General features: G+C 36.3%; 1 protein-coding gene and 1 non-coding gene across 2 annotated transcripts in view; both read left to right on the top strand.

Moving 5' to 3' along the window:
- Positions 1–355: 355 nt before the first annotated feature.
- Positions 356–26,070, top strand: part of Art1 (arginine methyltransferase 1) — a 74,403-nt gene continuing 48,688 nt past the window's right edge. Inside the window, exons 1-3 of the mRNA XM_081730131.1 lie at positions 356–505; positions 3,559–3,660; positions 6,794–6,903. Coding sequence (XP_081586257.1) covers positions 6,856–6,903 — 48 coding nt within the window. The 5' untranslated portion in view covers positions 356–505; positions 3,559–3,660; positions 6,794–6,855. The remainder of the gene's footprint in view (positions 506–3,558; positions 3,661–6,793; positions 6,904–26,070) is intronic.
- On the top strand, positions 10,488–10,559 carry TRNAQ-CUG (transfer RNA glutamine (anticodon CUG)). Its single transcript has one exon. It is a non-coding gene; the product is annotated as a tRNA-Gln (tRNA).

Raw genomic sequence — 26,070 nt, 5'->3', positions numbered from 1 at the left:
TTATTCAATAGGTGAGTTTTTGAATATGATATTTAATTTTTGTAAGGTAATAATATTTAAGATACGTTATTGCGGTGAACTTTAGTACTTTAGCACTTATTGTAGATAATGAACAATTACTATTGCTGTATATTATTGTAGTAAGTTATAATTTGACGTTGTCTATGGCTATGTAGCTGATTCGACAATAAAATTTATTATTATTATTATTATTATTATTATTATTATTATTATTATTATTATTATTATTATTATTATTATTATTATTATTATTATATGTAGCATACATATGAAAGTGTCTGATGTGCCTGTTTTAATTTTAATTTAATTCTTTGAGTAGTAGAAGAAGAAGAAGTAATAGCAGAGAAAATTTTTTAAAGAAAGCTAATGTCCATGTAGCGTTGTATCAGTTCGCTTTTTCTCTGTAATAGGATATACGAACAACTTTGTAATAAATTAGTGGTGTTCTTATATCACTTTAGCAGTGAAGTAATGAAAACTAAAGGTATGATATTTATAATTGAGAAATCATGTGTTCACATTTCGTTTTAGCATGTGGTATGTGTTTATGTATGGTTAGTTCAGTCGTTTTCAACCGAATAGTTTTAGGTGCATATTTATTGTGCGGATCCATACGTAAATTCATTGCATATGTACTCATTTTTAAGTAAGTCGAGTTTTTTGATCTGCACGCATATTTGGAGTATGGATGTCCATTCATTTTAAGCCGCTTCATTGTACGTACACAAGTACTATTAAGCAAAAGACACAAGCTTGTGCTAGGTGTCAGAAAGCAAGAACGTTATCAATCCGATGGCATTACTGCTGTATAGCCGGTTCACACGAATGTCAAATAAGAAAAAGAAAAAAAATAGTTTCACCCCCATGTCCTGAACACTTGGTAGTGATTATTGTTCGAAATACAGTGTGGACATATGGCAGACAAACTAGTGCATAAAACACGAAACCAACTTCTGATAGGTGGCCACTAAAAAAGCACGAATACTAAGAGAGTCGGAGCTGTGGACAGCAGTCGGGCGCGAGTGGAAGCGAGGGGGTGCGTTCGTAGAGATCAGGCGTGTCAACAGCGGTGGGTATCCGCATAAACGAAGATAGTGGAAAAACTTTATATCTTATAAAATGCATGGCATGTGTTGCACAGCTTTGGGGGAGATAATAAATGCTATCTCTGTCTAACGTCCTGGGAACATTTTTTTTTTTTTTTCGATTCCTAGTTAGAGGGAGTAGAGAGTATATTCCCTCCAAAATTCTTATAGTGCGGCTCTTGGGTCTAGCCTAAAGGATTTGAGCTATTGGAACGAAACTTCCAGGATTCATATTCCTTCGACCTACGATTAAGTTGCGAAAAACATAACACTTTATATTTGCACATACAAAGAAGGGCGGGGCTTGGCCCTCAAAAATTGTCAAAATGGGTTAAAACTTGCAATCCAGTTAATGTTCTACGAACAGATATAATTTTTCATTTTCTTACATCCTCATTTAGAGGGAGCAGAGAGGGCATATTCCTCCATAATATCCTATGGTTCGGCTGTTGGGTCTAGCCTAGAAATTGCTGAACGATTAGAACAAATTTGCAGGATTCATGACTTCTCGGCCTACGATTTAAAAAAAAAAAAAAAAAAAAAAAAATCACACAACTGGAGGACAAGGACATGACCCTCAAAAGTTGTGTAAATGCGACAAAACTTGCAAAACTCACTCTCTCTAACGTCTTGGGAATAGAAATATTTTTTTTTTCTACCTGTATTTAGAGGGAGCAGAGATTCCTTTATAAAATCTTAGGTTCTGCTCTTGCATTTAGGCTAGGAGTTGAACGATTGAACGAAACTTGCAAGATTCATAACTCATTGGCCTACGATTAAAATACGAAAAAAGTAACATTTATTATTTGCACACGTAAAGTGGGACAGGGACGATGAATGCATCTTAAAAATTGTCCAGAGGGATGCAAAGTTTGCATCTATTGCACCTTGCAAACGAATGCAAAATTTATTCTATCTAACGTCTTGGGGACAGAATTTTTTAATTATTATTTTTTATTATGTCCAAATGAGGTAAAACTTGCAAGACATTCTCTCTAACGTACTAGGAACAGAAATTATTTTAAAATGTATTTGTATCCTTATTCATAAGGAATAGAAGGGGGTATTGCCCCATAAAATTTTATGAATCGGCTCTTGAGTCTAATCCAGAAGAAGTTGAGCGATTGGAACGAAATTTGCAGAGTTCAAACAGTTCGCCCTACAAAAGAAGAAAAATCTATATCCACATACTCAAAGGGAAGACCTAAAGTTTGTCCAAATGGGATAAAAACTTGCAAGATTTATTCTATCTAATGTCATGGGAACAGTTTTTTCTACTCCTTTTCAGAGGGGGACATATCACCCACAAAATCCTATGATTCGACTCTTGAGTGTAGCCCAGAAGAAACTGAGCGATTGGAACGAAAATTGCAGGATTCGTAGCCCTCCGGCCTACAATTAAAACGCGAAATAATAACATTTTCTATTTACTAACATAGGAAGGGAGGCATGCCCCTAAAAATTGTCAGCATTTAGAGAGAGCAGAACCATTTGCACAATTTTTGAGTGTCATACCTCCGTGCAACTTAGTGTGTGCAAATATAAAATGTTATTTTTCTCGCGTTTTAATCGTGAACCGATACATTTATCATAGTAAACTTGTATTAAAAAAAAAATAAATAAAAAATAAAATAAAGTAAAAGAAAGAAAGAAAAAGCAATCTTACATACGTCTGAAGAATTAAGCTGATAGAGTGATTGAAACTGGTTTACTGGAGATTTGTTTTAAACAAATTTAGTGTCTCAGTGCTCCTGATAAAAGATTTAAATCTTTGGAAAGAAAGTAGAAAACGAAAAGTTTTATTTAAAATCAAGCAACTTGACTTAAGACTTTTCATAGCTGCTGTGGTCCGGAAGACAATGTCAGCAGACAAGTATAGAAATTGCAATTAATCAGCATACAATTAAACTTAAATATTTTATGTAAAGTACTATAATTTTCTATTTATGTACCTGTACATACTGTAATTGCATATTACATAAATATGAAAATTTTAACATTACGAAAATAACTAATTTTATATTACACTGATTTCATATAGGTGCGAATTCCATGTGATCTGAGTGGAAGTGTGCATTGATTTTAAGTTAAAATGTATGACTGTCAGAAAGCGGACCCGGGTTCAATTCGTGCTTAGCTGGAGACTCGAGTTCTATTCTTAGTCTAGTCATACATTTTTAGTCTTGTATATTATTGAATTCACATCTGTAGAGGAATTGGTGCTATATTTCTACCATCATACTGTTATATCATAATAATAATAATAATAATAATAATAATAATAATAATATAACAGTATTAAGCTCAGTTGTTTCATAGTATCTCTCACATTCAACTTTATGGGAATTTTTAATGTTAACATATTTTGACATTGCTATGTAAACAATATAAACAAGCAAATAAATTACTTTTAGTAACGATCAAATATTAATATTGCATTTTCCCTTTATAGATGAAAACATTTGAGCATCATTGACAAATACGTTAATTTAATAGAAGAGGGACGAAATCAATCTTCTCATTCAGAATTAGGAGAACAGTTCTTAAATTTCAGGTGAGCAAATCTTATTAGTTACATAGTTCTGTATATTTAACAACGTTTGTTTATTTTTCGTAAAACTATGATATATCCGGAAAACTATGAGAAAGAAATCAGGAAATCTTTATTAGCAGGACACACTACATTTACTTAAAAAGGGAATTTTAACTACAAATCAACTTTTAACAGTACGTTAAAGTTCTTATATTGTTTGCGCAAATTATGTATAATAAAGGAAATAAATAATTTTACTTACCGTTTGCGTAGTTTCATGTATTTTAAACCTAACATTTCGCTCATTTCTGCCTCAGTGATCTTCTTCGGAGGATTTCACCTTTTGAGACTGAAATCAAGTAGGAATTCACATGTTGCTTATCTAAATCTCTTCCTCGCAGTGGAAACAACTTGAAAGTTTACTCGATTTAAGTTCCAAAAGGTGAAATCTTTCGAAGAAGCTCACAGAAGCAAAAATGAGCGAAATATTAGGATTAAAATAAAACTATATAAAATTGTGTATTTTCTTTATTAACTTTTAACAGTTATGTTTTTCTTAAGCCTTATCCTAAATAGCAATAGTAAATATTTCTATGAATATTTGAGTAACCTAAAGCCCGAACTTCGATGCCTAATAACTCAGGAACCAAGTGTCTGCAGAGGAGAATATTTCAGATCGTACTAAGTCAATTAAGTAGAAATCAAACTTTACATTCATACCAAGTTCAGTTAAGATGGAATAAGTTCAATTGAAGCCATACGATATATCTGTTTGTAGGAGAGAGAGAGAAAAAAAGAAATTGTGTTTGTTTGTTTGTTTTCTTTCCTTCAGAATATTATGAAGGTCCTTTGTCTTTTCCCTAGCTAAGCCTTTGCGTGACCGGATTAACATTCGCCTACATTAATATTTTGCCATGTTAGATAATAGTTTTTAACAATGGTCATTTTCTGCTTTTTAAAAATTATTTAGACATTTTATTCTCTATTTTTTATTTTTATTTTTATTTTTAGAGGGGTAAGGGTTTTTTAAGAAGATTGATTTTCCTTTACTTTTGTTTCTTAACCTAAATATAGCATATTTCATCTATGTAAATAACTCACTCTATAAATCAACGCAGATCGCGTCCAAAAATTTGATGAGCAAACTAAAGAAATTTAAATATTTTAATATGGGTTCATTTTTAACTTTGAATCGATTGTTATATGCTTATGTATCAAAATACCTATCGGTACGAGTAAAATTCTTAAAAAAAAAGAAAGTTTTTTTTTTGATTCTCTGGTACATGTATAGTAATCAAGCTAGTTAACAATAGAATCCAGAAATAAATTTAAGAAGGACCTAAATTTAAACCAACTTGAAGTGGTACATGCCAGCTTTTTGGCAACAATTATACGTTGTACTCGTTTTATTAAATACCCTTGTCTTTTTCGTTAAGATCATTGCAGTTAGAATAGAGAAAGAAGTAGAATTATTAATTCAAGTAAAGATTATTATTACACTGTGAGACTTCAACATTTGAAACAAATGTAGGTGAAAAGAAAATTTGTATTTTATCATTGCTATACGTGAAAATGATAATATAATTCAGAAAGTTTCCACATAACACAAATTAGTGCAGTTCAGTTCGGTACAGTAACACATGAGCTTATTTGGTGGCTCGAAAAATGTCAATTTCACCCATGTGTTGTGTACCAGTTTTAAAAAGATTATGCTATTTCTTATGCGATGTTTTAAGTGCAATATAACGTGAACTTTCATAGCATACATTTTCTTTGTTAAACCCTACAAGGAAAAAATAATAATGTAATGGTGTGGGAACATGTAGGCAAAGAAATCGGTGATTGGGGAAGCCAAGAAACTATTGAGGAATGAGACATTTGAAAAATATCAGACCTGAAAGCTTCAATGTGGTGGCGCACTAGCCAGTTACAAGATTATTATTGTCGGTTGCATGAATACTGTCTGTGGTACAGCAAAGTTTTCCAACATATCCAAGTAATAGGTACCGATAACAATATCCTCTCGAAAGAAAAACGGCCTCTCAGTTTGATTGCCCATAAGACCACACCGAACAACAATTTTGGAATGTGTTCTAGAAATGCTAGGCGGGTTTGTGAAGCCCACATTCATACATTGTGGCGAATTATATTCTGCGATAGGTGAAAGGTGGCCTTGTCCGAAAACATTATGCATGATAATAAAGGTATCATCATCAGGCTTGATTTCCTGCAAAGTTTGTATCTTCTATGCATGCAAGCGCAGTCAGTTGTGGAGAATTTTGTGAACTGTCGACATTTTTATTTCCAGCTCTCGCGCTGCTTGCCAAACTGACTTCTTTGGACTTCATTCGAATAATCTCCGCACATTTTCTATAACTTCTTCCTGAATGACTTGATTTCCACCACCGTGTCCTTTCGCAATCCCACTGGTTGCAGAAAACTTATCAAATGAATTCTTTATTGTCTCCTGGGCATGCTCGTTCGTGATCGCCATTTTAGGCACGATTTATTGCTGCAGCGCCATTGGTTCTAGCGCGAAATACATTACTACGCAAACTTATTGATTTCTGTCCTTTGTTCTGAGAATTCCAAAAAGAAACTTGGATAATCATGGAGTCTTACGGTGAACACATTACATAAACGTAACGTGGTATACCTAAATAGTAAAATTACTATCTTCATTAATTCTCGAGGTTGATTTATTTATTATATTATTACTACCGAAATTACTTCCGTCAGCCAAACTTTTTTCTTAGGTGACATCTGAGTTTCCGATGACGTCAGTAGCTTCCTGACATAATTACCTCTGCTAAACGAAATTAATAATAAGGTTTCGATCTAGCACATCTAGAGAGTATTATTATTGAGGATGTATAATTTTACATATTTATGCATTCTAGCTTTGGTTTGAACCTTCAATCATCTTCAGAAAAAATAAAATAAAAATACGATTATTACATGAAACGATTACAAAGTATTACGTAATTATTTTATTTATTTATTTTTGTGTATTTCGTTAAAAAAAAAAAAACTATATGGGTTCCTGCAGTTGGCCCAAATATTTAAGTAGAAACCTTTTATATTAAAATGCAGTTAATTTTAGTATTATTTTAATTGTGTGAAAAGTATAATTTTACTCGTCTTTTTCTTTCAGATTATCAGCTAAACGGTGTGTTGTCATGTTGTGTGTGCATAGTGAGTACGTTGTGAAGGAAGATGAATTTCAGACAGCGCATAGCATGGTTGCTGCTGTTTGTGTATTTGGTAGGAACGCTAGTTATAGTGTATTACGTGTTTGAGTTATCTGGTCAATATGGCCTCTACGCTTTAGAACATTCGAAACTTTATCACGTAAAGAAAGCACAAAATCAAAATGCAATTTGGCAGCATATTGTGGATGTTCCTTTTACAGTGTGGTTGATTGTTTGTAGTATTCCTTACCTTCATGTGTTCTGGATTCTGTTCTTATGCACCAAATCGGAACCGACTTTACATCTTCGGATGTGCATTATACCTATTATTGGGTGGTTTCATGTTTGTCGTAGTCAGTTACAGGAGCAAAATGTGTGCAAGTGTCAAATGGAGGACATGAACTGTGGGAAATCATGTCAGAAATTTCACAAAAATAATTTATCCTGTGAGGAGAGGGTTGTACTTGGTAGCAATGGTATAAATCCTAAAATTGTGAACTAACCCTTACTTGATTTTGAAAGTTTTTAAATTATTATTATTATTATTATTATTATTATTATTATTGCGTCCTAAGGTGCTTGTAAATTGTATAATAATTGTTATTGTTGTGCCAAAGATAAAAATGTAACATTGTTTTAAAGATACAATCTAACAGTTATCATGTGAAAGACGAAACTTAAAGACAACACTTTTTTTAAAAAAAAATGTTATTTCACTTTTTCTAGAGGTTTGTATATTTATTATTTTGTTTATATAAAAAACTGTCTTATTTTACAGCTGACAAATGCGAACACTTTTTAACGAAAGTAATTGCTTTGAAAAGCTCGGAAGAACTGTTGACAGATCATAATGTTATTTTTCATAACAAGAATCTCCTTAGGAAGGTTAAAAATAAGAATGCATTATATGATTTATTTATTAACATTATATTATGACGAAAACTTGCGTCAGAACATATGTATTTCTAAGCCAACTGACAAATATTATGAAGACGTTTTTAATATAGACTCTCACAAGAGTTTGGATATTCTACTGTATTGAAGTTGTTCCAGTTCCAACACGGCTCTTGTCCATTTATATCAAATCTTAGAAAACCGTCAAAAACTGTAAGGTCGATGCGTTTTGTAGAACTTGAAATAACTCATTTGTGGCTAAGCGGTTAGCGTACGCGCCTTTGGAGTGGGAGATCCGGGTTCGATTCCCGGCAGGATTTCATGTGGTTCGGATTCCACGTTAATCAGTAGGTCCCGTCTCGTGTAGCCTCGCTGCTGAAAGGGACGTTAAACTCAAATTCAACTCAACTCAACTAGAACTGGAAATATTTGAGGATGTTCAAGTTTTTAACGTGAACACACTGAAGTATTCCCAATTCGACAAAACATGCAGATCCTACATTTTTTCTAAGTTTTCTGGAATTTGCCGTAAATAGACAAGAGCTTTTTTCTGGATGACTCACTTAAAATGATAAACATGCATGACAGCCCATGTTTCATGGCTTAGTAATGTGTGGTCTGGGAATTTTGGCTTCCAGCTCAATAATTTACGATTTCTTAGACTACAGTTCACTACCGCATAATTCAAGGTCGTTTTTCAACAATAAACAAGGCACATTCTGTGTCATCAACGAAAATCACAACTCAAAGTTACGCAACTAGACGAGAGTAGATTTCATAAAATGTAATTCATGGGTTAAACAATCAGTGTGTGATATCTGAAATTAAAAAGCCTGCTACGGATCGTATTATACCTATCAAATGAAATCAGGATTGCTGGCATTCATTCACCTTCTTGGTCTACTGAAAGATATGTCCTAAAGGATTTTCCATCGAAAGTTCTATTACGTGTCGCATATCCTTTCCTTACGAGTGACATGTCTTTCTGATTGGATTAATTTGAAACGTATAATCGTGTCCAAGAAAATCTGACTACCCATTTATCCTTAACTCTTTGAAGCACGGTAGTACTTATTTTATACCATCTTTTAGTTAATGTTTTAGAAACACCTTGCCGCAAAGAGTGGAAAGACCATTTTCTGCCAACCACACTTGAGAAAATTTTGGTGCTTTGACGTGAGATTTTAATCGGCTAGAGAGCATCCACCTTTGTTAGAATTCCATCTGATAAGGGTGGGTGAGTGATTTCTTTTTCTAACTGTACATATTGCGATGGCCTTTCTTAAACAAGACGCATTATGTGTTTGTCTTGTCTGCATTCATCAATGTTTTTCCTTATATCTTGTGTACAACAGTTCCTTGTACAGGGACAATTTAAAAAAAAAACTGACATACACTTGCAGATACAGAACTTTTATTATACACATTAGAAAAGTACAATATTACGTTATTATTCAACAATTCACATTCAAATTGAGGCACTTGTCATAACGTTTTACAAGGTTTGAAATCCCGCCTGGCAATTGAAGCCACCCGCTAGCAGCATTGTGAAGCGCATTGTCATTGTCGAAGCTGTGCAACGCAAGCCACTATTTCATATGCCTCAATTTGAATGGCTGGTAGTCGCTCAGCGCTAGATCTGGGCTATAGATGGCGACACATGGGCTCCCACTTCTTTCCTCATCGTGCATCAGTTCGTCCATCTTTTAACATGGGACTATATTCACATTCGGCACCTTCACTCCAGTGGCGTCGCCTTATGCAGTTCACAAGAGGACATGAACCACCAAATATCGTGCGTTGTTTGTTTCTCCTTAAGATATTTAATAGTATGTAGAATATTTGATTGATGTACTTGGTACAGTAAAAGCAATATTCACTATTAACGCATCAAGGGATCGGAATTGAATCAGGATTAAATAATTTCCAACTGTGAATACAAAAGTGATATATCTGACCGATTTTCAAAAATACTTACTTTATGAAAAGCAATACCGCAATCAAGTGTGTTATGGACTACTGCCCTACATCGTAATTTTCACTACAACAGGCTACGTTGGAGCATAGGCATAGGTATTTCCGTCTCATTCATCAGATTTTCCATTGGCTAATAGGGAGATGGAGGACTGAAGAAGTTTTAAAAGTTAAAATGGCGTAGAAACCGATTTCGCTTGTTAAAGGTATGTTATGGGGGAGAATGACATAGACTTCCTTTCCTGTTCCACGTTTTGAAACTAGAGGGATGATCAGGCAGTGTGGCTGGAAGCTTTTTGTCATGTGGATCCACACCTGGTGTTTGTTTGCTTCATACACACAAATGATAGATTGAAGTGAAGATGGATTCGTGAAAATAGACAGATTTCACCTTCTCTACGCTTTTGTGCATCTTATGTCTCTCCAACTGTTCTTCGTAACCATATCCAGCAGCTGCAAGCTTAGACATCGCACTGATGACACTGGTTTCATGGTTCTGACTCATTTACACAGGTTTCAATAGCATTGTCAAATCGAACAACCTTCTGTATGTTTTGTAAGAGTACAGAGAAGTAGTGATAGTAAAGGACAGAAGTAAATGTGATGTGGTATCAATTATACAAGTAGTGATAGCTTCCAGGAAGAGTGTTTCTCCTACGACGAGTGAGTGTCTGCTTGCTGTGCTACTGGGATGGTTAAAGCAAACTGTTATACAACTTCTACTCAGAAATGATTTCGTATAGCATCAGATAAATTGGTTGTGTGTGTTTATATTCATATCAAGTCGGGGCCGCGGTGGCTCAGTGGTAGAGCGTTCGCCTCTGGTGCATCGGGTTCCTGGTTCGAACCCAGCTCGCGGCAAGTGAACTTTGTGGTGGACAAACACCGTGTGCGAGTGTTTCCTCGGGGTTCTCCCGTTTCCTCCCACTGTCTACATTCCACATTTATTTCTCATCATCGTATCCTTTAGCCTAGCCGGCATAACCGTGGGACGGAAAAAAAACAAAGATTTCATTTAATTTCACATCAAATATTAACATAGTACATGAACTGATTATGATGCGCGAATACAGATGCCTGTTAATAGTGGATACTTTCTTCGCCAGTCGTGTTTTATTGAGGATGAACAATCAAAAAATACACAGCTTTTGTTCTAGTATTCTTATGTATGTAGACTTCCAGGAAGAGATGCCGTTATCGTTTATTATATAATGCCGTATGTGTATAAGAATACATGAAATTAGTGAAAAACATTGTCGATTATCCTCACACAGGAATGTAAGGACTTACCACGGTGTTATTCTGCACAACGTCATCGTGTCTATGTGGTTTGAAAATGCACTTACGAGGGCGGGGTGAAAAGTTCTCGGCCTGACCAGAGACGGCACTACTTGCCTGGGGGCTCTTTTCAGTTGTCATATAACAAGTGTCAACTTGTTCTCTCAGGTAGTTCGTGTGCAGGCATTGTTGCAGTTAGACGTCTTGCGTGTTGTTAAAAAAGATAAACTTGAATATCGTGCGGTAATCAATTTTTTAGTTTTGGATGAATTAACCCTTACGGAAATTCATCCAAAGTTGACAAAGTTTACGGGGACTCTGTTCCTTCCATGTCAACCGTTAAAAAGTGGGCAGCTGAATTTAAACGTGGTTGCACATCCCTCGAAGATGACCCACGTGAAGGAAGGCTAAAAACCGCAACCACACCGGAAACAGTCGAAAAAGTGCATGATATCGTGTTGGGCGACAGGCGAGTGAAGGTGAGTGAGATAGCTGAGAGTGTGGGGATATCTGAGGAACGGGTACGAAACATCTTGCACAAAGAACTAGGGATGCGAAAGCTCTGCGCAAGATGGGTGCCGCATTTGCTCACTGCCGACTAAAAGCAAATGCGAAAACGATTCTCGCAGCAATCTTTGGACTGATTCAAAGGGGATCCGATCGATTTTGTGCGGCAATTTGTGATAATGGATGAGACACAGGTTCACCACTACACGCCAGAAACGAACCAGCAGTCCAAGCAGTGGGTGGAAGCCGGTGGTGCAGCGCTGAAGAAAGCGAAGATGATCGTATTGGCCGGAAAGGTCATGGCCACTGTGTTTTGGGTTGTGAAAGGGATCCTGTTAATTGATTACCTTACAGGCGAATATTACTCCAACCTTCTTGACCAGCTGGATGCCGAAATTCGCGAGAAGAGGCCTGGCTTGAAGAAGAAGAAAGTCATCTTTCACCAGGACAATTCACCTGTGCACAAGGGTGCGTTGGCGATGGGTCAACTGCGGGATTTGTGATACGATTTTCTGGGCCATCCTCCATATTCTGATTTGGCACCATCAAACTTCTATCTGTTCCCAAACTTGAAGAAATTTCTTTCTGGGAAACACTTCACATTGAATGAAGAAGTTGAAAGGGTCGTGGATGACTATTTTCACAACCTTCCAGACTCACTTCCGGGAAGGAATATTGATGTTGGGGAAACGCTGGACCAAGCAAGTGTATTGAAGTGAAGGAAGATTATGTCGAAAAATAAAATCATTTTTGAACTGAAATTCACAGTCTTTCGTTGTCAGGCCGAGAACTTTTCACCCCGCCCTCGTAGTGCTGTACCGGAGTTCATTTTACGATATTATTCTCATTCTCGAAATCGCGTTTAAGATATATAAGTAAAGGTAAGTAAAACTTTTTCCTTTCTTTTGGCACAGGATTCCCGGTCGGAGAACATTAAAATTTGATACATTACTGCGGTTTATATTCCGCGTCTCGTATAGTATCGATGCTGATCCAGTTCAAACATTTATTTATAGGTAAACCATTCTGGGGTGAGTCATATTTACAAAAATGGAACGATTTCACGCGGAGATCGATCAGGTGGTTGAAGAGCGATAAAGTCACAAAAACAACTATTTACATTTTTATCTTTTATATGTATCTCCGCAAGTTGCACCGACAAAGTAAAACGATAATAATCGTCCCTGGTCTGAGCCTCATCTATGCTGAAAATTTGATCGAGATTGGTCGGGCGATTCAAGAGTTATTAAGTTTTACTTTATATATATATATATATATATATATATCCCCATTCCCTCTGCCCTAATTCTGCTGTCAAAGTGATATAAAAACCACCCCAGGTCCGAACCTCATCCATGATGATAATTTGTTTGAGATCCAGATGCGAGGTGGAAAATTTTCCGTTCTAAAAAATATCAGTAATCAAGTAACAATTCCTCAGTAATCATAAAATTGATTGAATTCATGTATAGAAATGTTAAAAAGTGAAAGATCGCTTAAAGAATCCGAAAATTTTCATGGCTCAGATAATTTTCAGTACTAAGTAAGAACAAGCGAAACAATTTTTCATGAATCGAAAAATTGTCTGTCTTTTATGGAAAAATTCAAGAACTTTTTATGAGTTGGAAAATTTTCATCATTTTGAAGCAAAAAGTGAAACATCATGAATCGGAAAGCTTTATTGCTCTGTAGAAGCAAGTGAAAAGAATTTTCATGGATCGGAAAATTTTCATTACGATGTAAAAACAAGTGGAATTTCCATAAGCCGGACAGTTTGGATATTATGTATAGTGATCTTAGGTGGAAAATTTTTCACTATATTTAACTGCATATTCAGCTACAAAATTGAGTTTCTGTAGAGGAAAGTTAGCAACAAATTATAATTTTCCAATTAACTTTCGGGAACCGGAAAATTTTCTAATATTTCAAGTTGGGAAGTAAAAATTTACATAGTGTTTCTCTCTCTGCGAGCTCCTTCGTTACTAAGCGGTTAGCATACGCGAATTTGACATGGGAGACGGCTTCGATTCCCGGAGGGAGCTCATATAGTTCGGATTCGACGTTAACTAATTGGCCTCGTCTCATGTCGCCTCGCTCCTGAAAGGGACGTTGAACTCAAACTCAATTCAAGTCTCTCTCTCTCTCTCTCTCTCTCTCTCTCTCTCTCTCTGTGTGTGTGTGTGTTTGTTTGTTTGTTTGTTTGTTTGTGTTTGTGTAAAGTACAGAGAATATACATCGAGTTCGTAGAGTACAAATATCCCATTCCAATAATTATTTAAATTTATTAAAAGTGATGAATATTGTCAGATTCACAAAAACATACTCCACTTATTCCTACATCGTTGTTTAGCCGTAAAATGTATTGGTAATAAATATTGTCTTGAAAAGTTTCATGAAATGAAAATAACGATTCTTCATTCCTTCGAAAATATTTCAAAAACTTCAGTGTGTTCTTCCCTCAGAATCCACCTTTGATTTCACAAAATTATATTTCGTCAGTTTAATACGCGTAAGACGAAGTTTTCTCATAGCTTTACTACTTCTCTAAGATTTACATACTGCAACATTTATAAAATTTATACTACTCAAAATTCGAGTTTAGGTAGTTCATGAAAATAAATACTGACCATTTTCTGAAAATAAACATTTATTTATTCATATATTAATTCAGAAGAGAAAGTGAAATATAACTAATAAGGAAGCTGATTTGTGTAGTTGTTGTTTCAATAAAATAATAAAAGAAACGTAAAAAGCTCCACTATCAGCGCTGCGTTCTAAAAGCTACAAGTAAATTTATTTTAATTTACAAAGTAAAAAACATTTCTTTATATATCTATATCTATCTATATCTATCTATCTATCTATCTATCTATCTATCTATCTATCTATCTATATATATATATATATATTCTATCGAATCGTCATTATTTCTAATACATTTTTATACATAATAATGGTAGTTCTACAATTCAAGTATCTGTTCTAAGATGTTGATTATACAAAATTTCCATATTGAAATTATGATTTACGAGTGTTAAAGACAATGAAATCAAAGCATTTCTTCTTAATTTCTGTTACAAAAATAATCTTCATAAGGAACTTTTATGTAGTTATTTCATTACATAGCCACGCCTATATGTGAAGAAATAGTGGATTTTTTTTGTTGTTGTTTTTGTTTTTGAAATAGTTGATAAATTCACAAAGGTTTCTTTTCGATTTCTTGTTACATTTTAAATATTGGAATGGGAAATTTGTTCTCTACAAACTCGATGCATGTTCCCTGCACTTCACACACACAAAGAGGAACTGTAAATTTTTACTTCCCAACTTGAAATATTAGAAAATTTTCCGGTTCCCGAAAGCTAATTGGAAAATTATAATTTGTTGCTGTCCAACTTTTCCCTACAGGAATTAAATTTTATAGCTCAATGTGCAGTTAAATATAGTGGAAAATTTTCCACCTAACATTACTGTACATAATATCGAAAATTGTCCGGCTTATGAAAAGTTTTTCCACTTGTTTCTACAGAGCAATAAACTTTCCGATTCACAAAAAGTTGTTTTAGTTTTTGCTTCAAAATGATGAAAGTTTTCGACTAATAAAATGTTCTTCAATTTTTACATACAGGACAGACATGAAAAATTGTTTCATTTGTTCCTACATAATATGAAAATTATCTGAGCCATGAAAATTTTCAGATTCTTTAAACGATCTTTCACTTTTTAACATTCCTATACAGGAATTCAATCAATTTTATTATTACTGAGGAATTGTTACCTGATTACTGATATTTGTTTAGAACGGAAAATTTTCCACCTCACATCAATGATGTAGGAATAAGTGGAGTATGTTTTTATGAATTGAAAAATCTTCATCACTGTTCATGAGTGATGAAGTCACAGAGGGCACTTTCATTTTTGTTTCATATATCGCCCTCCCCTACGTTGCACCGTCAAAGTTGGTTTGGTGATTCACGTCCTATTAAGTCACAAACCTAGTCACTTCTATTTTTATTTTTATTGATTTTGTATATGTCCCCTACTTCGCTCCCTCAAAATGAAATTATATATATATATATATATATATATATACAGATGGTGATCAGAAAAATAGAAACACCTGTAGTTGGCAACAAGTCAGATGTATGGGTTTGCAGTGGTGTCGTGGCGCCCGCAGCGCCGGACCGCTGGTGGTGGTGTTAGGTCGGTCTCCATACTACGTCAGGCGCAGTGGAACAGCAGTGTCCAGTGGCTGCAGCAGACGGATTTAGTGTAAAATGGGAGACCTCGCAGATTTTCAAAGAGGGCAAATTGTTGGTGCGCGGTTATGTGGAGTGAGTGTGACGGCAGTGGCTACTGTGTTAGGTCTGTCACGTGGGACAGTGTCGATTGTGATGACGGCCTACACAACACACGGGAAAACCACATCGGGGAAGCGGAAGAAAATCATGAGTGACAGGTCACGCCGGGTATTAAAGCGCATTGTCACGCAGAACCGTCGTGCCACTGCGGAGCAAGTGACGGAGGAACTCAATCAGCACCTCCCCCACCCTGTTTCGACAATCACAATCCGCCGCGAATTACATGACATGAACTTAAGGGGTCATGTTGCACGGGCCAAACCGCTCATTAGGGAACATAACGCTTTCGCACGACGCAAATGGTGCCGCGACCATGCAACTTGGACCGTTGAGGACTGGAAACGTGTGATATGGTCGGATGAGTCATCCTTCACCCTATTCCCAACCACGGGCCGTGTTTATGTGTGGAGAACGCCCAAAGAAGCTTATGATCTGCAGTGTCTCCGCCCAACTGTGAAACATGGCGACGGCTCGTTGATGCTGTGGACCGCCATATCATGGTTTTCATTGGGTCCTGTTGTCACACTTAGCGAACGAATCACTGCCAACGATTATGTCGCAATTTTAGGAGACCACTTGCATCCTATGGTCCGGATGTTGTTCCCGGATAATGACGCCATCTTCCAGGATGATAATGCACCAATTCACATAGCTGGCGTTGTTGCAGCGTGGTTTGAGGAACATCGGGATGAAGTTCAACACCTCCCCTGGCCCGCTGTAAACGACACATGAACTGTGTTTTAATTTAATTTACATATTTAAATTTTTCGTCAGTGTATGAATATTTTTGCCATTTAATTAGTGATTTGCATATGAAGTTAATAGAATTTGCATACGTATCAGCGGGAGCATGTATCTTTTATTGGTATTTTTATGTATTTATATTGTGTATTTTAATTATGTAATATGAACATTGAGTGACAAACGGATGTAACATTAGATTGGAGCAGTGATATTTGAATATAATTTTATGTTGACTTCGAAGAAAACAGAAAACTCTATAGTTTAGATACGCTATTTTGCTGGCAGAGAAGCTGCGAAGCCTCACAGAGAAAAAAAAACTTTAAAGAAAGCTTGTGTTCCTAACGGAGCCTTGGTCACCCACGTCGTGGAGAATATAGGAATCAAGGTAACCATCTTTATATGGATAGAATTCCTATGAGCTCCAGTTTTCACATATATGGATAGCTAGTCTCAATTTCTAGGATAGTTGTAGGCAGGAGCATACACTGCCACGATAGCGACACAGAGTCCACGAATACAATGCTTTCAAAATCATAAAAATTTTAGCGTGTCTATGAGAGAATCCAGAATACAAAGAGGTGCTAGGTTTTCAAGACACACCCCTTTTTAGCAAGTTTGGCTCTAGATGCGTCGTTTGGTCAACGATCTACAGTCAGAGAAAAGGAAGTTGACAAATTCAAAATTGTGGAAGAGTCCACTTGAGTATTAGTGGCAGACGTCGAGAACTCTGTTTGTCGTAGTACAGTGACATCCGCAAGATGTCTCTGTTTTAAAGATTGTTTCTGCTGCTCCGCTGATACATGATGCGTTATAATAGTATGTGTAATGTTATGTAAATAAACTTTCTGGGTGTTCCCGTAGTTGTAGATATATATTAGCGCGATATATATATTTGTTTTACAACAAATGGCTTGTACTAATAACAGTTCTAGACCTAGCTGATGGTTGTGGAAGGCATTCAAAAGACGAACACACACCTCAGCTTAGTTTTTTTTTTTAAAACCTTGACAAAAGTCATTACTGTTAGCAGAGAGAAGAGAATTCTCAAATGGTTTTTATTATACTTATTTAATGTGTCAGGCTACGTCAGCCTCATTTAGGGTTCAATTTATATATTAGTATTTTGTGTAGTTCATTTAAATTGTGTCATTAATATAAGTAATCAAAGAATGAGCATAATCCTTCAATGCATCAGTTTCAGAAATTTACAATATTCAATGTCACTTGGACAAGCAGTTACGGGGGTCGCCACTAGGTGGGACCACTTGTCAAGTTGTGTACGGAAACCTGCAAGTGATCAAGTGTGAATAATTTTGTTGTTTATTTTAATTTTTCAATCTATATTCAGCACAGTGTTAGTAAGTGGCATATACTATTTGAAACCTTGATAAATAAGCTATCTAACAAGCATAGTGACTGTAAACGATGTCATTGAAGTGAAGTACAAAATGCAAAAGAATTTGAAAAAGTGTTGTGTATTGAGATATTTAGGTCATGAGAAGCCTACAGGTGAGTGACATACCTCTCACCCCTATTTTGGGTGAAGCGTGCTAAAATGGTTTGGCCCAACCCAAAAGTTGGAGCGAACAATGAACCTGAAGGTAAATATAACGTTACGGGAGACAACCAGAAAGACAGTTGCTTCTTGGATCGTGAATCGTGTACATCGAATACGATATTCGGAGTTATTGTTTTTACCGCCAGTTACTTGAAAGTTAATAAGTGACATTCGTTGTGTGCAGATATGTGGTGAACATGTCAGTGTTTTACTATCAAAACATTTACATAGGGCGTGTGTGATATTAAATGTGCACCAAGCACTAATTTACCATCGGTTTATCTTCATTACGCTGAACTCATATTCTTGTGGTAGAATGAGAGCGTAGAAGGAAATAGTAACATTTACTAAAGTGCGGCTTGCAGAACTGTCTGCAAAGTGATTTTTATATTAGTTAAAACATTTGCAAAGTGTTACTAAGTGAAGAGACAATGCTTCCCCGTATATCATGGGAAGTGCTTCGCACAAATTTCAACTTTTGCTGTGTAACGTCACACGCCGTATCACCAGTCAATATTGTTTGCAGTTAGGCATAGTATTGGTAAAAGACAAACTCTCTATGCCTGATCTCTAGGCAATAACCAATACTACGATACAGTGCAGTGTATTTAAATGCTGTGTAATACAAGTGACTGAGCTTATACGCTTGTATCAATTAGGCGCGGTGAGTGCTTTATAACTCCAGTGCTTCAGATAATGGAACGCTAGTGTGAACTTTTAGCAAATATATATAGCTATTCACTAGTCCCACCATACAGATGTCTACACCCAGAAACACCACTAATGCCGCAGAACTCCAGAGTTAAAGGGAGAACGTCTGGTAGCAGAGGCTAGCAGCACGACAGGAGAAGACAGAGAATGGTCACCGGAAACGGAAGAAATACTCCAAGGAGGTGTCTACCGTAGTGAAGTGCGGAGACACTACAAGTGAGAAGATACCGGGATAAATAATTAAAACGTGCACCAACAATTAAAACATGAGAGCTCAGAAAGCGTGATAAAATTGCAAAGAGCAATATCTTTAGTAATTTTTTTTTCTCAGGTCTCATTGCGAGACCGCGCGCGTGCGTGTACTACTGTATATCACAATTTCATGTGCATCTAATATATTGAAACGGTGCAATTAAAAAGAATTATCGCTGGAATATTGGATTTCTTTGCTGTCTACAGTATGACCGAAGGTATGTGTTACCCTTTTTGTTCTTTTGTTTCCTTTTCAGGCCAGAAGCTAGGTTTATGATTGAATCGTGAAGGCGATGTGTGTATCTTGGGTATCTTTCTCATGCAGGATGGGTGTTAAAACCATAGATTACCTGTAATCTAGAGTTTCATGCTAAAACTAATTTTGTTTTACTTTTCAAAATTTTAATTTCATTGAATTTAAGACTCTACCGACTGAACTCATTTAGTAAATTAACTTTGTGACTGGAGGTTGCATTAATTTGGAGTAATTTTTAGTTTACATATCAAGTCTCCTCCCACATTTGCATTTTGCATATTAATTATTTTATTAATTTTATTCATATTATGCAATCTTCCTTCCTCCCGCTCACACCGCCCAATCCCCAGATCTCAACATGATTGAACATCTATGGTCCGTATTGAAAACACGACTCCGGCGACGATTTCCACCTCCATCCTCTCTCACAGAACTGGCCGATGCCGTGCACGAGGAGTGGTGTAAAATTCCACTTGCTACCATTCACGACCTCTATGTGTCCATCCCACGAGCATCAAGGCTGTTCTGAAGGAGAAAGGTGGCCCGACACCATAATCTGGTAAGTTGCAATTTCGTTCAGGTGTTTCCATTTTTCTGATCACCATCTGTATATATCCCAGGCTTATACCTTATGGAGCCTTATGGAAAATTTGATCGAGATTGGTCGTTTTGATTCAAGGTTATTAAGTTCTATTTATTTTTTTATAACTCCCCCTCTCCTAAGTTTTACCGTCAAAATGAAATTATAAAAACCACTCCCAGACCCGTACCTCATCTATATTCAAAATTTGATCGAGATCGGTCTAGTGGTTCAACAGATTAGGAGTCATAAACAAAATCTTTTATTTTTATTGTATAGATTGTACAAGTACTTACTTTTTGGCATATTCTGCATAGTGCCACGATCTGTTTATTTCCCATCTTACTTCTGGAGTATGTGCAACTCCTCCCAGCATGACGAGTTCATGCGAACATGCCCAACATCATATTTTTTATTTATTTATTTTATTTTATTTATTTATTTATTTATTTATTTATTTATTTTTTACTTTTTGAGGTTTGTGTTGTGCAGCAATATCAGTTGCGCTTTGGATCGTCATCTGCCTTCGAGGGGTTAGCATGTATTCTTGACTGTATCTTTCCAAACTTTAACAGATGGACTAAGAGCTTGGTTGTAAACTTAATCTTCTTTCTATTGGTTTCATAGCTGACGCTTATCTGATCGTGTTAATATAACCTATCTTGGATTATAACAGGATTGATTACGGTACTTTGCCATCGGCATCTACGATGTTTCCACCAGCTGGTGCGTCTTTCATGCTTGACAACACGTACACTTCCCGTTTATCTTTCGAGCACACTGCAAAAATTCATCACTTTGAAAAGAAGCCACGTCTTAACATTTCAGTCTCAAATCCTTCGAACAGCAGTGGGAAGGCATGCCTTTCCTTCTAGGATTCACTATGACAGAAACACTGATTTCCACTTTCTCCAAATTCTCAAACAGGCTTGAATATGGTTTTTAAAAAGTTCATAAATAATTTATAGCCCATTTTTTTAAATCACTAATCTTAGGATCAGAGAATGAGAGAGACATCAGATTTCTTGAGGTCGAAAATACGCTTCCGTATTCCAAGTATACCGAGAAGAATCAGTGACTTGGTATATTTTCATACCAAATCTCTTATGTTTTTTTCGGAATATACATTTAAATCCCACTCTTCCTTTGAAAGGCACCATGACTTGGTCGATTGCGAGATATCCCGTGATGAATATGCTACACAGCATCGCTCATTGATAAGTTTTTTTTAATGCGTAATTTTCACAAGCGATAATACTAATTGTACAACTTTTGACTCCTTTGTGTTGTCCTCGAAGTATAGACTTTTACTGAAGTATTTATCGTCCGACATCGTTTGAGGAAACCATGGCGTGCAAGAGAAACCCTCGTACACAAATACTCATGAAGTTTGTTCTGTACGACATGCCCCATTGCAATGGTCACTGCGAGAAAAACACAATGCTCCTCCACTGTCAAACAAAATGTATGTGGTCCTATATGTACAGGCCTCTTTACAATTACTATTTTGTAATATAAGTTGGTCTGTTCTAACACCAACTATTGGGCCTCTGGCGAAAAACCCCCAAAAATGTTTCAATTAGACAACCTCTTCCCCCCTCCAAGCCTCCAGTTACTAGGTCCAGCCATTCCTGTAGAAACAGGAAGACATGTCCTGGTAGCCCTTTGACCCTGTAGTGGCCCAACCTTAGTCCAGCGACGGGTCGGCGGAATTTGTTCGGAAGGACGCATTTTCCCGTTTCTAGTACTTGATTGATCCACAACAAGATCAGTTTCCATCTCTTCATCTACCTCTCTCATCAGCATCATCACCACCAACTACGTTTCGCTCAAATTCATTTTCCGTATATAACACCTCTTCCATCTCATCAGGGTCTTTCACCCTAAGAAGCTCGGTGATCTCTGCCTGCATCAAGAATTGTCTCGACATGATCTAAGTGTTCAGGAAGACACAGCCACCAAAATAACTAACACTTCATCACACAGTCGGCACCATCAGGAGAGAGTTGGTTCGCACCACTTAAATACTCAAAGCACTTAGATGCAGAACTGCGAAGAAAATATGCCTTGTTGAACATTATTGAAGAAAGAGAAAAGAAGGAAAACGACCTGTACTAAACACACACTAACGAATTTCTTATCTTTATAACTTCATGACGCCACATGGTTCACTGTTGATAACAAACCTCCACTCCACGTTCGCAAATGCTTGTAAATTATGAGCAGGCAAGAATGACCCATATAAATGAATGAATCCTAGCCTGTTTCGACCCAAAAACAGGCATTGAGAAAGTAGTTGCATTTTGCAGTAGGAGATTCACAAAAGCCGAGCAGAAGGCGACTCTATGGCAAAAAGAACTGTACGCCCTTATATACACATTAAGAAAGTTCAGGTGTTATCTTCTTAATAGAAAATTTAACCTTTATATTGATTCCAAATGCCTAGTCAATTTAAATATACAACCAGATAAAGTAGGAAAATATACCCGTTATAAATTACTTTTTGCAGATTATAATTTTGACATACAATAACTGCCTGGCTCTAAGCATTCCGCCGATATTAGCAGCAGATTAGAGCAAACGGAGGATATTAAAAAAGAATAACAGAACAAAGAAAATGAAAAAAATAGGTGAAGACTATTACGCAGTCCGTACTAATAGTCTCGAAGTTAATGTTGTACAAACTGTGGAGCGCGACCCTTTACCGAACATAGCAAGGGAACAAAGCAAAGATGACAATTATTTTTAAAAAAAATCAATTTTAGAGGAAAAAGGACCAGAAAAAATTTCAACACTTAGGTCAGCCCAACTCTTCTGTCTTAAAGACGTAGTAGTTTACAGAAAACGAAATCAACCCGATTACGGACTATTACATATTTTATGTATACCAAAGTCTTTAGCCAAATTGTTGATTACAACCTTTCATAGCAAGCTACCGGTCCACGGTTTGGATTTACAAAATCTTATACAACTGCTATAAGAAAATTCTATATGCCGCATCTTAAGAATTATCTTCCTCATAAGATATGCACGTGCCCAGATTGTCAGAAATTAAAAAGGCCACCAGAGAAAAAACAGGTTGAGCTATTGCACCACCCTGTATGAGACATTGCGATAGCTTGGACTAATTCCAAGTGAAGAAGGACTAAGTAAGTATATATTGGTAGCAATGGAATTAGCCGCACGTTATGTAGTCGCAAACACAGTGAACTCAATAACTGCCGAAAACATAGAAAATTTTTTAGAATGACATCATTTTAAAATGTAGGACATTTACGACATTATTTTTATGGTCCAGCATGCAATACACGCAGCTGCTCGTTTACAGAAACTCGCACAGAAGTAGAACATCACCAATAAATTTTCTCCAGCATACAGACACGCATCAATTACATTCAAGGACGCCAATCAGGGGGGGCAAGGTTTGGCGCTCGCCCCCTAGAGAAAATTGTACTTCAGGATATACAAAATCCAATCGAATTTTTACATTAATTACAGCAAAATTTGAAACTTTTTGAAACGTCACTTATACGTGGCCCCCCTTGGAAACCACAACATGGGCGCCCTTGATTACATTACTATATATATGTACATATATAATAATGTAAGTATATATGTAAGGCGGTATTCAGAGAGAATTCGTTAATCGAGTGTTAGTCGCAGTCTAGTGAGAAGCATACTAACTCTTTACTAAAGAAGGTGCACTTTTGGTATTCAGAGTCTGAGTACAAATAAAAAGATGATTTGGGTATGATTAACTTATACAACCCCAATGCATCGGGTGAGAAAAATAAACGTGTCAACTACGGAAATGTAGATCAGCGCATGCGTAGCCTGTACAAATGAAAACATGAAATACGAAATGTTGTGTCGCACGCTAAACCATGGGAAAAGATTAGCCTCTGCTTTAGATTAATTAGATCTGATTAACTTCGTCAAATACTACGTCCTAATCAGTCTCTGAATACAATTTTGATAACCATCCGTTAATCAACCTCGTAGTGTGGTTTTAATCAGACGTCAAAACGACTCTGCATAAGGCCCATAGATTCTACAGACCTTGGTGAAAGTTAGCTTTAAAGCTGGGGCCCCACAAAATGTTCCCATTCGGGCCATGCATCACCTAACGCCGGCCCTGCAACTAACCCCAAGTGCCTTTGCACATGACAACGATAATGTCGGTGGAAGTGCCGATAATGTCGGCGGTGGAACCGACTTCAATGTACTCAAATCGTAGCTTGCACAAGCCACCGACATTATAGGTCGATCCTTCGACACGGTAAATGCTGTTGGCCAAGCCCCGATATTGCTGGCGATATCGCTGACACCGATTTTGTGGGGGACAATGTTTTCTTATGATTGGATGCACATGCGGCCGATAATGTCCGCCGGCCAGTGGTTTAGGTGAAGAGAGTGAGTGACAAGGGCTGTGTATTTTTGTTTCGTTTGTTGTTTTTGGAATTTTGTTTCAATTTTTCTATTATAATTGTATAGTATTATTCTTATTATCTTGTCCTACAAACAAATGCAGAACAGATTTTTTTTTTAAGTCCCTGTTATGGAGTAGCTAATTTTCTTTATTAAATAAAATATAAAATGTGGGAAATCTGAATAGTAATGGTTTCCCTCCAAATAGCTATTATCAAATAGAATTTAGAAAATTTAGATAACCAATTTCCGTTGATTATTTTCTATTCTCTTTTTAGTTTTATTCTCTCTCTCTCTCTCTTTGTATCTTTCTTAATCTACTAATGCATTTACATTCTGGAAATTAATTTAAGTGTAATTTTTAGTTTGATACACTGTGAACATAAGCAAATGGTAATAATCCTGATTATTAATACTTCCTTTTATTTTCAACAGAATTGTGTGCAGATCACTTTTCCCGGTCCCACTCAATAAGCAATGATTGAATAGAACATTTGTTGGCAAGTCAAAGTAGAATTATTAGGCGGTATTCAGAGAAAATTCGTTAATCGAGGTTTAGTCACAGCCACTAAGGAAGGTGCACGTTCTGGTATTCAGAGTCTATTTTCAGCACAACTAAAATGATGATTTGGGTATGATTAATTTATATAACCCCAATGCATCGGTTGAGAAAATAAATGTGGCAACTACGGAAAAGTAGATGAGCGCACGCGTAGTCTGTAAAAATGAAAATATATGAAAAACGAAGTACGAAATGTTGTGTCGCACGCTAAACCGTGGGTAAAAGATTAGCCTGTGCTCTAGATTAATTAGTCAAATGTGATTAACTTCGACAAATACTATGTGCTAATCAGTTACTCTGAATACAATTTTGATAACCATCCTTTAGTCAACCTCGTAGTATCTCGTTAGTCAGACTTCAAAATGACTCTGCATAGGACCCATTATTTTCAAACGAAAGCAGCACAATCAAACACTTTGCAAAGCTCCCAAGGACAAATGATTTATTTTGCATTTTCTTGATTGTGATCTCGACAACAGGAATGTGACCCCAAGCTTTACTTGTTGCAGATCTTTTCTCTCACTTCCAACCTCCCCCTCCCCCATTTAAAAAAAAAGCATTTGTAGAATGGCAATTGAAAACAAAGACCAAAGCTATGTATCCAAGTTTTCCCTCTCCCCGTTTGTACTGGGATCGACCACCTGATAGAGTTCTGCAGCTTAGCTATGGTGACTGTGTGAAAGGGTTGTGCATTATTGCATTCTTACCTTTCTAGTTTTGCTGAGAAGTTTAAAGATGACAAGAATTTTTCCATACGATATTTTAACCCTTATTGAACTTGTTTAATGTAGATCTTGCATATGGGATAAAACAACAGACTCTTTCAAGAACAGAATTGAAAGCAAAAAGTATGGCGAGAAGTTAATGCAAGCCTTGCCGAGGATTTTGAGTTTATGGACAAAAGGAAACGAGTAACGACAGATGTATATGGAGCTATGTGAAACAAAGTTACTAATTCGAATCATATTTAACCATACCACGTACGTGTTAAGATGAATGTACAAAAAAGTTTCCACAGTTTCATAGTTGTAACTTCTGAGCAACGGCACAATTTGTAAAAAAAAAAAAAAAATTACTTTGTATTCCCATTAATGTTTGACAGTATAACTTTTTGCACGGTTACTTAGGATCTACT

This window comes from Thermobia domestica, chromosome 11 (genome assembly GCF_964235325.1).
Source record: "Thermobia domestica chromosome 11, izTheDome1.hap1.1, whole genome shotgun sequence".
In the NCBI taxonomy this organism is placed as follows: Eukaryota; Metazoa; Arthropoda; class Insecta; order Zygentoma; family Lepismatidae; genus Thermobia; species Thermobia domestica.
The sequence above is the reverse complement of the archived record's forward strand: the minus strand, read 5'-3'. Positions and strand labels throughout refer to the sequence as shown.